At 43.8% G+C, this 17,963-nt stretch overlaps 1 protein-coding gene across 1 annotated transcript in view; it reads left to right on the plus strand.

Annotated features, from left to right (window-relative positions):
• Positions 1–3,314: 3,314 nt before the first annotated feature.
• CKAP2 (cytoskeleton associated protein 2) overlaps positions 3,315–17,963 on the plus strand; it is a 120,963-nt gene continuing 106,314 nt past the window's right edge. Inside the window, exons 1-2 of the mRNA XM_069205462.1 lie at positions 3,315–3,469; positions 16,159–16,246. Coding sequence (XP_069061563.1) covers positions 3,406–3,469; positions 16,159–16,246 — 152 coding nt within the window. The 5' untranslated portion in view covers positions 3,315–3,405. The remainder of the gene's footprint in view (positions 3,470–16,158; positions 16,247–17,963) is intronic.

Genomic DNA, 17,963 nt, shown 5'->3' on the forward strand with positions numbered 1-17,963 from the left:
ACTGTTGTATTCTCCTTCGCATGGACAATATCTCGGCGGTGAGATATGTCAACAAGTTGGGGGGAACTTGTTCCCGCATTTTAGCGGAGATAGCCAAGGAGTTTTGGCACTTTTGCCTTCAACACAGGATTTCAGTTGTGGCAGAATACCTTCCTGGGGCCAACAACTTGGTGGCGGACTGGAACTCTCGTCACCTGAGGGACTTCAGCGATTGGAGGTTACATCCCAGAGTTTTCAGAACTCTTTCTGCACGGTGGGGTCCTTTTTCAATAGACCTGTTTGCGTCTCGCCTCAACCGGCAGATAAAACGTTTTTTCAGTTGGAGACGAGATCCAGAAGCATCGAAGACGGATGCCTTTCTTCAGGACTGGTCTCAAGAACAGAGTTACGCTTTTCCTCCCTTCTTAATGATACCCAGGGTCTTGGCTCAGATCAGACGTCAGCAAGCGGAGTTGGCCCTGGTGACTCCTCTTTGGAGGACCCAGGCATGGTTTCCGTTGGCAATGGAGTTGAGTTGCGAACATCCGATCCTTCTTCCCTTCCGGCAGAATCTTCTCCAGGACCCTCTGGGTCTGTTGCATCCATTAATCCTGTCGGGCCAGCTATCCCTGGTGGCTTGGCGTCTTTCAGGGAAAGATGGAGCATCCCAGGGCTTTTGCAAGAGTCTTCCGAGTTCATTGCAGGTTCCTGGTCCTTCAGTACTCACAAGAAATACGCTTCGGCTTGGAAGCAATGGAGTTCTTGGTGTAGTTCTCGGAGTGCGGATCCTTCTTCAGCAGGTTGCTGTCTGGTCCTAATTTTCCTATCTTCTCTAGCGGCGTCAGGTCTGGCTTATCGCTCTATCAATAATTATCGGTCTGCTATTTCGGCAGGCCATTCACCAGTGGAGGGTAAACCCATCGGGGAGTCTCCAATTGTGTGCAAATTAATGAGGGGTATCAAATTGGCTAACCCACCTCGTCCTCGTTATTCTTCCCTTTGGGATGTTAATATTGTACTTCGATTTTTGGAATCTTGGCCGTCTAATAGATTTTTGTCTAGGAAACAGGTGTCTGCTAAACTCACTATGTTATTATGTTTAATTTCTTGCAAGAGAGTCTCAGATGTCAGGGCTCTGGATTTGGCTGGGAGAGTTTTTTCCCCGGAAGGGGTCTCCTTTTCTATTTCGCGTAGAACTAAATGCAATCTGAAGACCATTTCTTATCCCTGTTTTGAGGACAACCCCAAACTTTGTGTGGTGCAGTGCCTTAGAGCTTACGAGGTGAGTACAGAAGAGTTTTGTTCTGATTTGGGAGGACAATTGCTTATTTCATTAGTTAAACCTTATCATCCTGTTTCGTCAGCCACCCTTGCTAGATGGATGCGTTGGTTACTGAAGGAAGCAGGCATCGATATTATTAGGTTTGGTGCTCACTCTGCCAGAGGCGCTATGGCTTCTAAGTCTTTAGCTTTGGGTTCTCGTTTAGAGGACATTTTAAGGGCAGCAGACTGGTCTTCTCCATTGACTTTTAAAACTTTCTACTGTAAACCTATTGTGGATATTGCATCGGTGGTTGTAAATCAGCTTTGAACAAGCATAATCTGAGCCTCCGGTCCTGACATAGAATAAAAAAGATTCTAGCGTTCGCGTTAAGAATTTTTCAATTCTATTAAGGACACGGAGGCAAGGATTATCCCGCCGCACTGTTGTATATGTTTTATTGTGATACATTTTATTGTTGAAGTTCAGGTATATGTTACTGTATTTCAGTGCTATCCCACCCTGTTTGGTAGTATATATAAGTATCTCCTTATGGTATTCAGTTTTTATGGCCTGAATTTTCCTTTTTTCCTAGGAAATGACGAGAAGCAATTTCGGCCCATTCTGGTATCGTTCTAATTCCAGTCAAGGTGGATTCCAGTTCTTCTGTTTTTTCAGGATTTCGTTTCAAGTTAAGACTTTGACTTATCTGTTGCGAGTTTTTGGACAAAGAAAGAGAAGTGGCTGGGTGTGGTTCAACACTTTATAGGCTTCCTCCTCTATGGTCATCACTTGATTTTGGGAGTGTTGGGATATGTAGTTTTTATTTTTCCATGTTTTTATTGGCTGCTGTTAAAAATAAAGCATGAAATGAGAAGCATAATCCTCGCCTCCGTGTCCTTAATAGAATTGAAAAATTCTTAACGCGAATGCTAGAAATGTTTTGATTACAGCCAGAGTGCTCGGGTAGAAACTGGAAATTCAGTATTTACTGCACAGAGCGCCTCGGAATACAGGCTGACGCTGGGGCACGTTCTAATGGCGTTGCTCTTTTTGCGTCACTGCTGGGAAGATGCCGCTTAAATGCAGTGGCTCCGCTCTGTATTTTTTTTAATGGTAAACAGGCACGAAACAACAGTAAAATAATACCTAGCTTGCTGTGGTGTACATCCACAAAATGCCATGGACGATCCCATCACTTATTAACAACAGTCTCAGGCAATACATTTAAGCTAGTGGAAGAAACAATGCCGATGTTTGAAAAGAGCTGACCAAAATCTCCTTTCTCTGTACATTGCATAATAACGATATAAAACAAACACAAGTTGAATAGAGCAGGGAGGAGTGTTGGAAAAAATCACTGAGTCGTACTGAACGAAGAGACGGGTTACGGGGAAAAGCATTATTCAAAAATTGTATCGGGTCACATACAAACTGAACTGCAGAAATGCAGTAGTTGGTGGAAACCTGCCAACCTCAAACTCGATCAGCTGCTCTTTTTTTTCAGCCAGAAGCAGTTGGTGGAAGCCTAGCAACCAACCAAGCTCAGTTGCTATTTTCGCCAACAGATTAGAAGAAAGACTAGAACATAATGTCCTGTTCCATCTAAACGGGCGTAAACTACAAATTGCAGTAATCTTCCTGATGCGTTTTTATTGATTATATAAAAATATGCGCTGGAACAACAATAGTCACAAATTATTTGTGAAAATTTTATCAATTCTATATAATATTTACACCGTTCTTTTTTAAAATAATAATTGTACATAAAAAATAAATTGTATTTCTTTACAGATTTTTAACATCTCTGAACTTTCAGCAATGTAGAGCAGCAACATTACATAATGCATTTTCATTCCTGGTTTGGTGTGAACCTCAGAGCATAACCCAAAACCTTTTTCAAGATGGCCGTCCGTTCTTCCTGTGCCAGCGTGATGTTTCGTTCACCATTTTCTCTCTCCATATTAGCTGGAGTTCAGCACCGAGGTCAGCACGATTCAATTTGCTTCCAAATCCCGCGATCCGATTGGCCGTTTCGGATTCCAACCTATAACAGATTAGCTGTGTGACCCGGGGCGTAAATGCTCCAATTCAAACGGTGGGAGCGAACAACGGCTGGTACTGATTTAGCAATTTCATAGTGCAGTATAAGAGAACGATCAGTCATGAGCTCCGCAGTGTTTTCTGTGCCGCGGCAGTCCCTTAGCCACCGATTCCTGTCTGGAAGAGGTGAGTTGGTGTCTTTTACATTATTGTCTTTATTTTAATTTAAGATTGTTGCATTGGTTTAGGTTGGGAGGAATACCTGAATCCAGTTACTAAGCATGTTGTGGCTACTTTGTTGTAACACTAAGTGGAAAGCGTGGTGCTTTCTTATTGTTATCACTTACTTTCTTGAGATGAAATGCCTGCTCTCACTCAGTTTTAGTTATTTCATGTTTAATTACTTTAAAGTATTTTGAGTTGTTTTGATCTTTATTGGATCGTGCCCATCTTGGAGAATTTCAGAATTTAATAGTAAGTGAAAACTGATATTATGCCAATGTGCTTGACTATTCCTGGTATCGTAGCGTCACTTATTCCAAAGTAACACCGCTTTAAGTCCCTGTATCTTCTGTAGTACTAGTGGCTGAAAATCCCGGACCCGTTCAATGGATGATGCTTGATACGGACAGTTGATAGATAGCTTTGAGGACCCTCTAATTCAATTTGAGAGCAGGTATATAAAATATGCGCCGTTTTCTTACAGAGCGCATTCTGTGCAGGGGCGACAGCTAATATGGGAGCTCAGCAGAGTTATGCTCTTTTGGAGGTGGGCGTGTAAGAGTACTCGTTGTGAAATATCAGGTGTCTCAAGGAAAACGTATTATTCCGTGGGTCTTTTTCGGAGCTTTATTTTTCGAAGAAAGCCTAATGGCAGGGGATAAGACAAGATTTCAAAGGAATACCAAATGATGCACAGCTAATTGGTAGTTAGTATGTACGAGTTGAGTGTCACTTGGCAGGTGTGCCACGACAATGGTTGATGACGTTTCTCATCCAGACCCATCCCGTACTTAACAATTTTCTGGAAAGTCACGTTACTTTGTTTCGTGACCATGTATAGAGATGAACGTTGTGTAGGTATTAGACTCAAATGTAGGGTTTGTAAATTGAAGTGGCTGATTTAGCATGTGTGGCTTTTTTTCTTTTTTTCCCCCTCTTTGGATATACAAAGAAAAACGCCACCAGGAACTCTCTGTAGATTACAAGGTATGTTTAGAGTTGACTACAGTTCGCGTTTCCTGAATCTAGACCTGCTGGAGAAGAGTGCAATAGACTTTTGATGTGCTTCTAACATTCAGTGAGGCTCTGATAGCATTCAAGAAACCTGTGGTGGGAGCAGTCAACATCGGCAGTCTCTAAACTTTTACAAGAAAAAATAGCCGGTGCTATCAGACCTGTTTCATTGCTTCTCCAATATCTGGCTGGCTCGGGTATCTTATGCACAGCTCAGATCGAACGATTCTTAAAACCTTCTCCGGAAAGCAAACTGGTGTAGCGGGTTTGCACGCTCTTTGCATGTAGGAGACTGGCACCTAATGCAAAGTGTTGTTTGGTATTTGCACACCGTTTGGAAAATGTCAGTACTGCCGTGGCCTAATTTGCTGAAGCAGAAGTCCCTCAGTGTGTTTTTTTTGAGCGTGAATGGATGGTGTGCTGCTGTCTATGGAGACTGGTTTGGTGCTACTGGCACGAGAGTACCAGATGGGCCTGGCATTGGCCCAAGAAGGAAGGCGTCCATGGGGTGTGTTTTTATATTTTTTTTATATATATCTCCACAGGATTTTAGGTGATGTCCGGGCAGTTACTGGGAAAAGTCATATGATCAGAAAAATTAAGGTGTGTATGTGGTGGTGTGTGTTTTTTTTATTTAATATATAGAAGGAAGATCACGTTTTCAAAATATAAGCAAAGTAGAGTGACGGCTAGAGCGCTTCCTATTGGCTTCCACCAACAATATAAGATGATTCTAGACTAATCACCAGTTTCACAAACCAACAACCTCTGCCTCCTCCACCAGGGTCGGATTGGTAAAGCGGGCAGCCGGCCACGGGCCGGTGCTTAAGTGCCAGCAAAGGGGGGGTGCTTTTTTTGGAGCCTCTGTTAACTGCCTACAGTGTTTCCTATTATCCTCCCTGGCCGCCTCCATTCCTATATGCCCAGGTCATTGTTTTCTGGGGGCTGGCATGCAGGCTAGTCAAACATAGCTCTGTTTTGAGATGGGGCAAGGATGTGGGTGCTTGCAACATCATCGTTGGGAGGCTGCATTGGCCCCTGCAGGGCTAGACCGGACTCCAGAAAGTGTTCTCCACCAGCCGCTACACTGAGGCCATTGTGAGCAGGGGAGGGAGGAGTGTCAAGAGGCCAGGTGTGGCTGTGGCCCGCTGAGCCATTCTCACTTGGTTGCCAGTTCTCACCTCGGCCCAGAAATGAATCAATGTCATTCACCTTTCACCTGACCCCTCCCTCCACAGGACTTCACATTTAGGTCATAGTGGGAGTGGGTGTAAGAGTGCATAAAGGCTGGAAGGCCAGGTGTTGTGGCCATTTTCTCCTCGGTCTGGCCGGTCCAAATTTAATTAAGTAATTTGCCCTGCACATGCCCGTTTTTTTTGCATACATGCTGGAGAGAACCCTGTTTTGTCCAGTCAGTTTTAAGTTTGCATAAGTTAGCAGAGATGGTTTATGTACCTGCTGCAAATCACAATGTGTGGTTTGCAGATCAGATTTGTATTTTATCTAGAAAGGTCAGTTGGCTACTACTTCAAGGTCCTTTTGTTATTTGCAGCCTATAAGTTATAATCAGGGCCACTGGAATTATGCAGCTTGGGCGGACCAAATAATGCAGTGGGGTTGACTAAATTTTGGGGCAAAAAAAGACAAATTATTCAACGTTTGTCATGGTATTGCTTTTATTAATTTGTCACTTTAAATCATTGTAACCCAGTCTGGACAAATGTTTCACCGCATTAGTATCCGTTTAATAACCAAACATAACAATTAACAAAAGGATGATGACCAGTCAACATTTAAGAAGGACCTTCCAATGCGCAGGAACACGCGTCAACAAGTTATTGGACTTCTAGTGGCTCCGTCAGTCCAGGAAGCCCTGAAGACACATAAAAGTCCTTTATATTTCAATATTCCACACTCTGATATGTCGACGTTTCGACCCAGTTGCAGACAGAAATCAAAATTGGGTCATCATCAGGGCAGGTAAATTCAAGTCGGTAGCACCTATGGGTAGTATAAATATCTAGCTTACTAAAGGTATAAGTACTCGGAGTCAAAGATTATTTAAGGGCAGGGATTAAGCAGTCACCTAAAATCCAGTGTGGGAATACAATCTGGTGGTCAGGGAGATCTTCCTGGTAGGGAAATGGCAATAGATGTGGTATTCTATTTATATGATGAGTGTATAGAGTATACTCTTCTATTAGCTAATAAACACTTACATGTAATTGCTTCACTGTGTCCCGCGGTCTGGGGGTCAAGTAATTATCCAGTGGTAGGTATTTGTGTTCCAGGTCAAATACCTTTAGAGCGCCAAGCATCAATGAAATCCAGGGCTCACGTTATCTAAAATTTAATAAAGGATGTGTGAACTAGCCAGTGTTTTTAGGGAGTATAAATCAAAGAAGGAAGAATTATAAATATATTATTATATATGGGTATTGATCACTTACTAGTCTGAATCTGATGATATACTTTCAACGGGCCAGGGCAACTCGTCGTGGAACTCCCGGCTGTGCACGATGGCTTGTGTGTTATTCAGAAGCAAGCCGCACGTAATAGCGACGTGCTGGCTTAAGAATGCTTCGCTACCATCTTGGAGCGGGCATTCGCGCTAGGGATTGGTCTAGGATTTGACCAATCAAAGTTCTGGGGGTAGTGATGTCAAGCGGCAATGCAATCATACGGCCGGCGGACCAAGAAGGGGGGGAAGAGTTTTCTTTCTGGTCCGCTACGTGCATATGTATGTTTATGGGATTGGTCTAAGAATCGACCAATCAGCGTGCTGGGGCTTATGATGTCAAGCGGCTATGGAATCGTACGGCTGCCAGCCGGTGGACCCGGAAGGGAGGGTTCCCTTTCCGGTCCGCTATGCGCGTATGCATATATGCTTATGGGCCGTGTAGACTATGCACGGAAAGGGGACACACAGTCTATTCGGTGTCTATCTGTATCAATAATGAAGAGATGTGGGCTAATTCTAGCCCACTGATGATCATGTCGGTCAAGTGTGGTCGCACCGAATGTAGTGTGGGTGCGCCACATAAATGTCAAACGCATGGTGATCATCGCGCAAAGCATTATGTGTTTGTGTATTTTAGCATGAATAGATTAATGAGGAAATCGCACAGCGTATGATATGCGGTTTAATATGAATGGAACAGACCACAGGTGGTCGTAACAGTCAATTGAGGGCGCACATAATGCAGTATGGGAATGCATGTATATATTGATGTGTGTTATCATAAGTGGCAGCCATCGCACGGGACACTGTGTTCAGTATGTGTCTGTACAATTCAAAGTAATCGTATTAGTGAGGGGATCGTACTGTGTGCGATTTTTACAAAAATGTGGGCCAAAAATGGTCCTATTGGCACACTGCGGTCGCGCGGAATGTGATGTGGGTATGCTTAATGTAGTTGTGTATCAACCCACAAAGCAGCCTGAGGATGGTCGGAAAATAAGGGTCATAGGATGGCATACAAATGTCTGCGTCTAGTGTGCGGTGTTTTCACCTGGCAGTTATGAGGTGACAATGCAGTAGAAAGACCTGTATCCTAAGTGTCCGGGCTCTTAGTGTAGGACTCTGGTAATGACAGGATGAAAAAGTGGAAGGAGCGAGAAGGGCCCTGATTGTGGTCTGATTCATTCATTTTAAATTGCATATCATATACTGTTCGATTTCCTCATTAATCTATTCATGCTAAATTACATGATCACCATGCGTTTTTGACACTTATGTAGTGCACCCACGCTACATTCGGTGTGACCACACTTGACGGACATGATCATCAGTGGGCTAGAATTAGCCCACATGTCTTCATTATTGGTACAGATAGACACTGAATAAACTGTGTGTCCCCTTTCCGTGCCTAGTCTACACGGCCCATAAGCATATATGCATACGTGCATAGCGGACCGGAAAGGGAACCTTCCCTTCCGGGTCCACCAGCTGGCGGCCGTACGATTCCATAGCCACTTGACATCATAAGCCCCAGCACGCTGATTGGTCACTTCTTAGACCAATCCCATAAACATACATACGCATGTAGCAGACCAGAAAGAAAACTTCTCACCCCCTCCGTGGTCCGCCGGCTGACGGCCGTATGATTGTATTGCCGCTTGACATCACTAGCCCCAGAACTTTGATTGGTCAAATCCTAGACCAATCTCTAGCGCAAATGCCCGCTCCAAGATGGTAGCGAAGCATTCTTAAGCCAGCACGTCGCTATTACGTGCGGCTTGCTTCTGAATAACACACGATCCATTGTGCACAGCCGGGAGTTCCATGACGAGTTGCCCTGGCCCGTTGAAAGTATCATCAGATTCAATCTGACTAGTAAGTGTTCAATACCCATATATAATAATATATTTATAATTCTTCCTTCTTTGATTTATACACCCTAAAAACACTGGCTAGTTCACACATCCTTTATTAATTTTAGATAACGTAAGCCCTGGATTTCATTGATGCACAGCGCTCTAAAGGTATTTGACCTGGAACACAAATACCTACCACTGGATAATTACTTGACCCCCCCCCCCCCCCAGACCTTGGGACACAGTGGAGTAATTACATGTAAGTGTTCATTAGCTAATAGATGAGTATACTCTATACACTCATCATATAAATAGAATACCACATCTATTGCCATTTCCCTACCAGGAAGATGTCCCTCACCACCAGATTGTATTTCCCACACTGGATTTTAGGTGACTACTCTGAGTCAAAGATTATTTAAGGGCAGGGATTAAGCACTTATACCTTTAGTAACCTAGATATTTATACTACCCATAGGTGCTACCGACTTGAATTTCCCTGTCCTGATGATGACCCAATTTTGATTTGTTTCTGCAGCTGGGTCGAAACGTTGACATATCTTTGAGTGTGGAATATAGAACTAAAGGACTTTTATGTGTCTTCAGGGCTTCCTGGACTGACTGAGCCACTAGAAGTCCATAATATTCTGAAAACCACCCTATGTACATGTACTGTGTGTATCACCTTCACTTCTTTGCACTTTTTTTCACCTTCACTGTTTTGCCTAGGAGCACCTATTCAGACAAATGCAAACTTTATGTCTAGAATAACATATTTAAAGAAATATAGACCTTATGTCTGGAATAACATGTCTAAAGAAATACACAATGTAATACATTTCTATTGATGTCACATTGTTTGTACGCATAGAATTACTTTAGTCATAGGATTACCGCGGGAATCTAGGTTACTTCCCCCTTGCATTGACCATTATTCTATTTGCATTTACTACCCTGGTCATAAGGGTTAAGGGGTATTTGCCTCATTGTTTATGTATCAACTTTTAGGAAGGTTCCTGTGATGGTTTTTCCCCTAATTATTATTATTTTTTTTTTCAAAACAAGATCAGATGGTGCATTTTAAAGCAGAATTTTTCACATAAACTGGCTCCTCTTTCTCTCTTTCTCTCTTTAAAGGTGTAGCAAGCCACTGAAGATACACTCCCCAGGAGTTGACCCCATTTAATTCAAAATGTACAGCGGGTGCACCTATAAATTAATAATAATTACCTCTGTGTCAGGGCTCGAATTTTGGTATGAATGGGTCCCATATGCCATGGGCACTCTGTTATGCTACAAATTACATACACTTTGCAAGTGACAGAATGTTGCCATTGGCTGCATATATATATATATATATATATATAATGGGTGACCCATAGGTCAAAATTAGCGCTAGAATGTGGCCTGAATTCTGTTGTGATTGCCTGTGTCCCCCGCCCTATATGCCATGGTCGTCCTCCCTAATGCCCAAAATTATCTTGAGTATGATAGCACAAGCATTTTGCTACAGGTGTCCCATATGCCAAGATTGAGCTCCAATATGTCAGCGCCAGCATTTTACTACAGGCGTCCCATAGGCAAATGTTAGAAATGGGGTCTCTAGTTGGCAGAGGTATACACCCTTGTCCAAATAGGGACCACAATCCCAGTCAGGGTAAGTCACACACAGTCCAAATTATCCTGTGCCCACCCTCTGGTAGCTTGACACTGAGCAGTGAGGCTTAACTTAGAAGGTACTGTGTAAAGTATTTGTGCAATAAATCATACAGTAACAGTGAAAACACCACAAAAATACACCACACAGGGTGAGAAAAATAGATATTATTTATCTGGATAAAATAAGGTAAAAAAGACAAAAATCCAATAAGCACAAGTTGAAATATCTCTTTTAGACGGTTAAAAAGAGTCTTAATCCTTAGAAATAAACAGTTGTCTCTGTTACACACTACCTGGCATGTGTCAAAAATAACGACGCACGGAGACTGCAGAGGAGGAGATGCGTGGAAAAATAAGGTGTGCATGGGGATGTGGCACAGACAATGCATGGTTTCTTTCCACGCTGCAAGGGGTTTGCGTTGTTTTTCAGCGAGCAGTCTTGGTTCCTCACTGCGATGCAGGGATATTTTGTCGCCCAGGGACGATGTGGGCAAAACCTTGTCATGCTGGAAGAAGGCACAGGCGCTGCGTCGATCCAGTAGGCGATGCGTCAAATTTTTCTGTTGCAAGGCAGGCGCTGCGTTGAATTTCCACTCAGGAGGTCGGGCTGCGTCATTCTGACCAGCTGTGCGGCGATTCCTCGTTCACAAGTCAGGCTTCACATCCATTTCAGAAGGCGGTGCAGTGATTTTCGACGCACAAGGAGTTTCCTGAAGAGATTAAGGGCCTGATTACAACTTTGGAGGAGGTGTTAATCCGTCCCAAAAGTGACGGTAAAGTGACGGATATACCACCAGCCGTATTACGAGTCCATTATATCCTATGGAACTCGTAATACGGCTGGTGGTATATCCGTCACTTTTGGGACGGATTAACACCTCCTCCAAAGTTGTAATCAGGCCCTAAGTCTTTTTGGTCCTGAGACTTCAGAAAACAGGAGGCAAGCTCAATACAAGCCCTTGGAGAGAACTTTTGGGGAAGGCAGAGACCTTTTCAGCAAAGTCAGAGGGCAGCAGGGCAGCAGTCCTTCTCAGCAAAGCAGTCCAGATGAGTCCTTTGGGCAGCCAGGCAGTTCCTCTTGACGGGATGCAGGTGTATTTCCAGAAGTGTCTGAGTTTGTGGGGTCAGAAACCCAGTTCATATACCCAAAAATCCTTTGAATTGAGGGAGACTTCAAAGAGTGGTTTTGAAGTGCACAAGTTCCCCTTTCAGCCCAGTCCTGTCTGCCAGGGTCCTAGTGGGGGGGGTTGATCAGTCTACTGTGTGAGGGCAGGCCACTGGCCTTTGAAATGTAGGTGTCAGGCCCTCCATCCTTCCAGCCCAGGAAGACCCATTCATAACAGAGACCGCCAGGGTTGGGGACCGCGGGAGCACTGCCAACAGGCTGGCGGTGCTCCCCCTGGGCATTCTGACCGCGGCGGTACAGCCCTGGTGGTTTCGGCCGCCAGGAACAGGATGGCGGTATGGGGTGTGGCCAATGGCATGGGCACTGCAGGGGCCCCCTAACAGGGCCCCACAAAGATTTTCAGTGTCTGCCATGCAGACACTGAAAATCGCGACGGGTGCAACTGCACCCGTCGCACCCCTTCCACTCCGCCGGCTCCATTCGGAGCCGGCATCCTCATGGAAGGGTGTTTCCCGCTGGGTTGGCGGGCGGCCTTCTGGTGGTCGCCCGCCAGCCCAGCGGGAAACCCAGAATAACCGCGGCGGTCTTCTGACCGCGCAGCGGTATTCTGGCGGCTCCCGCCGGCCCTGCGGTTACCGCGGCCGGCGGGAGTCAGAATGACCCCCCTGAGTGTCCTATGTTGGTGGTTGTCAGGGTGAAATGCACAAGGGAGCTGTCGACCAGCACAGACCAGACGTTGATTGGAAATGGGCTGTAAGGCACAGATGGTTTTGAGTGCAGAGAAATGCTCATTTTTAAAAAGTGACATTTCTAAAATAGTAATATAAAATCCAACCTCGCCAATAAGCAGGATGTTCTATTACCATTCTGGCCGTACTAAATATGACCTGGTAACCCCTTTCAGATCAAAATCTACCACTCAAAGTATATGAGGGCAGTCCTAATGCTAGTCTATAAAAGGCACAGGCCTCACATTAGTGGAAACAACTTTAGGAGTTTTTCACCACCAGGACATATAAAACACATATGTACAGGTCCTGCCTTTTACCTACATAGCACCCTGCCCCATGGGTTACCTAGGGCCTACCTTAGGGATGACTTGTATGTAGAAAAAGGTGAGTTTAAGGCTTAGCAAGTACTTTAAAATGACAAGTCGAAGTGGCAGTGAAACTGCATACACAGGCATGAGACCTGGTGAAGGGGCTACTTATGTGGGTGGCACAATCAGTGCTGCAGGCCCACTAGTAGCACTTATTTTACAGGCTCTAGGCACATGTAGTGCACTTTACTAGGGGCTTATAAGTAAATTAAATATGCCAATTGGGGGATGAACCAAAGTTACCATGTTTAAGGGAGAGAGTATATGCACTTGAGCAGTAGTAAAGTGTGCAGAGCCCTAAAAGCAGTAAAAACAGTCTCAGAAAAGTGGAGGGAGACAGCCAAAAAGTTGGGGGATGACCACCCTAAGACTGTCAGGACTAACAGCAACAAATTACCTCTAATGTGCCAGCATTTTGCCAAAGGTGCCCCATCCCATATGCCAAGAATTACCTTCAGTATGCCAGTGCCTGCATTTTGCCATAGGTTCCCTTTGTACCAATAATTATGCCCAGTATGTCAGCACCAATGTTTTTGCCACAGGTGTCCTATATGCTCCAAGAATTACAGCTTATGTGCCTGCATTTTGCCTGTGTACATCATATACCAAGAATTACCCCTTCACTCTTCTTCATTCTCCCTCACTCAGTCACTCTAGCTCACACTCACTTTTATTAACTCTTATTCTAACTTAGTCTCACTTTTTTCCCAACTCACTCAATCTCACTTAGTTACACTATCTCACACACACACTCTCCCTCACCCTCTCACAGGGTTTTATTTTACTTATTTACCTTCAGCTACCTGACCTGTTGTGCTGCAGCTCATGGTACTAGGTAGACTTGCAGGGCTGGTACACACCTTCTTCCATCCTCAAGAACTGAGGTACATCGTTGAAGTCTGCATGATGATACATAGGGTATAGCTATAAATTCATTACCTTTTCACTGCACCTTCTCCCATCTGGTCATAAGGTAGGGTACAGTGAGTCAGGCTCTTGCCAAACCCTCTCATGTGATGAGATGGGAAAGGAAGAGCTGACTGCATGACTGATGGTAGCCCTAGGTACAGTAGTCATTACAACAGCACCCAGGGCTACTTGTACAGTGACACTATAGCATGTCACTAACTGGGAGGACTTGAAGCCTGGCAGTATCCAGAAGCCAAGGTTAGGACTTTGCTAGTCCTGGTCAATCTGTCTGATGGCTGTTGCAGGTGCCTCCATGCGCCTTTGTTAACCATTAAACTGATTTACGGCCTGGCAGCAAGGGTGGACATATTTTTTATTATACTAGTGAATAATAGGTTATTATTAATCACCGGCATTATTAGTAGAAGAAAAAAAAAAGGGGGCAGAAACAAGGGCGAGCGCCACTGAAAATTACAGATTTTGTTCTGTGAAACCCCTCTACAGTGAGTCATCAAGAGAACGAATTTCAGAGCTGCGTTTTCTCTTTTTTTTTTTTTTTTTTTTTTTTTTTTTTTTTATTGTAGGTTCTTTTCCCAGGGATCCTGACCGAACCTCTTTTGCCTCTTGGCTTTGTACTAGATTTCTGATTGATGTTATAATCAGGGTTGAGGACCTAGTTGATTGGGAGTGGGATTCTTGCAACCTTGTACAAGGTGATGAGACTGCAATAAGCACTCAGTGTTTTTTTTTTTGTTTTATATATATTTTTTTTTTTTCCAGCTACTGTGTTTCCAGTCTTCACCAATAATACAGACCCTACAAGCTTTAACATGCTTAATGTACCACACATTTCTCCAAAAATTAGCCTCCTGATATTAGCCAAGCAATGTTTTGGAAAAGGTCGTGCTCCTCCCATGTGGGCCACTTTTTTTTTTAAGCTGCCCGGGCCTGTTTGTGGTCCCAATCCGACCCTGTCCTCCACATCATTTCTTTCGCGTGGCAGTATAGATTGTACATCTTCCTTCACTAACATAGAACCCTCATGTTCCCGAATACTGAACATCTATACCATAAAAAGCGCTTGTCACGTTCTTTTTTTCAGAATTAAACATTATGCAAGTCTTTTAGAACTTAATTGGTTTGCCTGTCTGTACAAGCTTCCATATTTCGCACTTGGGTGTATGGTAAATGTTGAACATGTGAAACATCTCGGGCTAACGAGGTAGAGAACTCGCTCACAGCACAAGACATTACTGGTACTCCCAGCCCTCCATTTTTCAGTGTGTACTTGAAAAGTTAGCTCGGTCAGCTATACTTTACAATCTTACGTCGTGCGGGCCTCCTAAATTAGCGATGTTTTAACAGGTGCTTTGTGTTTGATCCACTTGAAGCTTAGAAAATAGACATTGTCGGGTTTGTAGAGCTGCCTGCAGAAAAAGGAATGCACCTAAAGTAGGTGTAGGGATATCCTGACTGGCTGCGATTTCTGTCTATAAGCAGTTCTCTTGGTGGCAGTCTCCTCAAGCATTTGGATGGAGCGCACGAGCCTCTTCATGACAATGTGACCTTCAGTGTTAAATCGCCGTCACTGAAGGTAGTTTACATGATTACATGTTTAAAATGGCTTATTTACTATTTTATTTGTTGTTGTTCCCCCACCTTTAGGACACCCACAAAACGTTGAGCAGACTCTCCGTAGGTGCTGGCCCCAGAAAAGCTTTTAGCCCTTACCGTCACAGAACAGGTTGCTAAACAGATGAACAACTTTGGAGAGTATGGGTGTCATAAAATAGGAAAGTCATCGGGAAGCATGCTATTTCTAGGTGGTTCTGGTTTTAAAACGCTGATAGGAAACCCACCCAGAGACTCCTCTCTAAGAATTGTGAGCTCTTTCCACTCGGAGAAAGCCTTTATTCCTGAGTTTTTCAAGGGACCCTTTGAGCACCTATAAATCACCTTTTTTCAAACAGTTCTGTTTGGATATTCTTGCTTAAGCTGAGCTCCTGCTTTATGTATTGAACTACTTCTGCCATAGTCCTCCGCTTACCTTCTTGTAGTGGGTCGTATAAGAAATCTGTACGAAAGTGTCTCTTAGAACAACAAATTACTTCTGAGGCTTTGTTGGAGGACTAGTCGTAGTATTGTTTGGTTCTACTATCTCGTTACATTACTTTTTCAAGGAAGTGGTAAAACATATGACCAGAATTAAGCCACTGGAACCTCTGGCGTCTTAGATAAATCCACTACATCATATTCATGTGTCCCTCTTTCGTTGCATCTCACCACCTGTTGATGGGGACATGGCATTCATTGCCAAGAATACAATTCTGGCCTTAGGTGAGCCCCTGTCAAAAAAATCTCAAATGGAATTTATGGGAGATGACTACCTATGCATCAGTAATAGTTATCTAAGTTAGAGTACCAACCTTCTACTTGGACCCCCTGTCATTTTAATTTGTAATTCGTTAGGCATATCGAAGAAGTTAGAATGGAAATGTATCTTCTCATGTATATTTGTATTTTTTGCAGATCAAAGGCCTCGAGAGACTGAGCAATTTTCAAGGAAATCATCCTTTGGGGGCCCACGTATAAATATCAAGGTTGCCCACCAAAGCAGGTTAGTTGGGTGTTTGTGTGTGCGCATGGGGGTGGTGGTGTTCGGGAGCATTGTCTATTCTCAAGTCACGCCTGAAACTGCTATTTAAATTAAAAAAAAAAAAAAAAAAAAACACCGATGTGGGGTTGTATTTGTCTCTTTAGACTGTTGTGGTGTTTCTGGAACCACCTGCTAAACATTTCTGAGCGGATCCCGAGTGTAATTCATAAGTCAGGTTTTTCCTGACTCCTTTGCTACATTGACTAATTGTTTATAAGCAGCTGTTAGTTACCTTTTAATCTAACCAGGCAGAATGGTGGCGGTTCGGAGATGATGTATGTAATAGTCTTCCTTTGGAAAACCAGCCCTGAATGCAGAGTGAAATATTTTGGACGTCTGCCTGCCAAAGAAATTGGAATGGTGCTCTACCCTTCAACAAGAGCTCTTACTTTTGAAAGGCCATGTAATTGGTAAACTTGGGCTAGTACAATGTTATGATCCAGTGTATAGAACATGGATATGTCCTACCGTAGAACAGGAGGAGCATCACCCAAAGGTAGTCCCTTGTCTTGGGGCTGTGCCCATGCTGCACAAGTCAGCCACATCATGTAACTGGAATCCTGTCTGGGTGATTACTTTTGAGGAGAATAACTACGAAAGCATGAGTGTAGTTAAGATTGCAGACCATTATTTAAAAAATATAGCTTCTCAAATCTGCGTGCTAGACAGGGAATCCTTTTACTAAGATGTTTGTAGCACAAAATGAGAGCTTACACTGCTGGTGCTGTTAAGCTGCACAGATCAGCCAGTAAATGTGGCAAAATGTAAGCACTTTACACAACCTTCCTTTATTATCAACATTCTTTTCAGTGTCTGGAATTTACCCCTCCCTCCTTCCCCCCCCCTCCCCCCCTTTCTTGTGCTGAGCCGTGCTTCAGCCTTTTAGCTCTATGGCTGAGAGACTGAGTTACAAAAAAACGCGTGAATCTGTGTAATGAACTAGTCTTAGATTTGCATCATTGCGAGTTTTGGGAAACTTCACACAATCCTGAAGGAGTGTGCTCTGACATTTATGCAGACTGTAGGTTTCCGCGCATTCTCTTGTTCTTATGTTGGACAGTACAGTGAAATGTGTAGGGTGGAAATGTACAATGGCACTGTAAGGGGTGGAGGGAGGTAAACCTTATGGTACCACCTACTCCCTCCCTTTTAACAGGGTATCTACTCCAGATTTTAAATTCCTGATATCTAGTTTTTAATCTCCATTATAGATGTAATTAGTCTGTAACTTCCTAGAACATTTTTAATACTTTTAAACTACAGAAAAAGGCTTGTAACCCCTCCATGGTTTATAACACCAGGAGGCATCCTTTCAGTCACCACAAGTAATTATTTTTGTGAGTCTTGCACCTTCCTCACTTTCTGGCAAATGCAAGTCTTTCATTCGAGTACGAAGAAATGTTTTCTTTTGTCTGCCCTGGAAACATGGACTCCTCATAGTGCGGCTTCTAATGTGATGGCAAGATCCAGGTATAGGTACTCTGGGTTCTTAGACTGCCTGCATTCCTTACCATGACATTGCAACTACACTGCGATAGAAAGCAACCTGTTAGGCACCAGCAGACCTGGACGTCAAACAAATTGTGCATGGGGGTATGCTCTGCATACGTTCTGGGGAAATAATTTCTGCTCTTAACCCCGAAATAAAGCTTCCAGTTGCCAGCCTACCTTTCACCGT

The sequence above is a fragment of the Pleurodeles waltl genome, chromosome 8, assembly GCF_031143425.1.
Source record: "Pleurodeles waltl isolate 20211129_DDA chromosome 8, aPleWal1.hap1.20221129, whole genome shotgun sequence".
NCBI lineage: Eukaryota > Metazoa > Chordata > Amphibia > Caudata > Salamandridae > Pleurodeles > Pleurodeles waltl.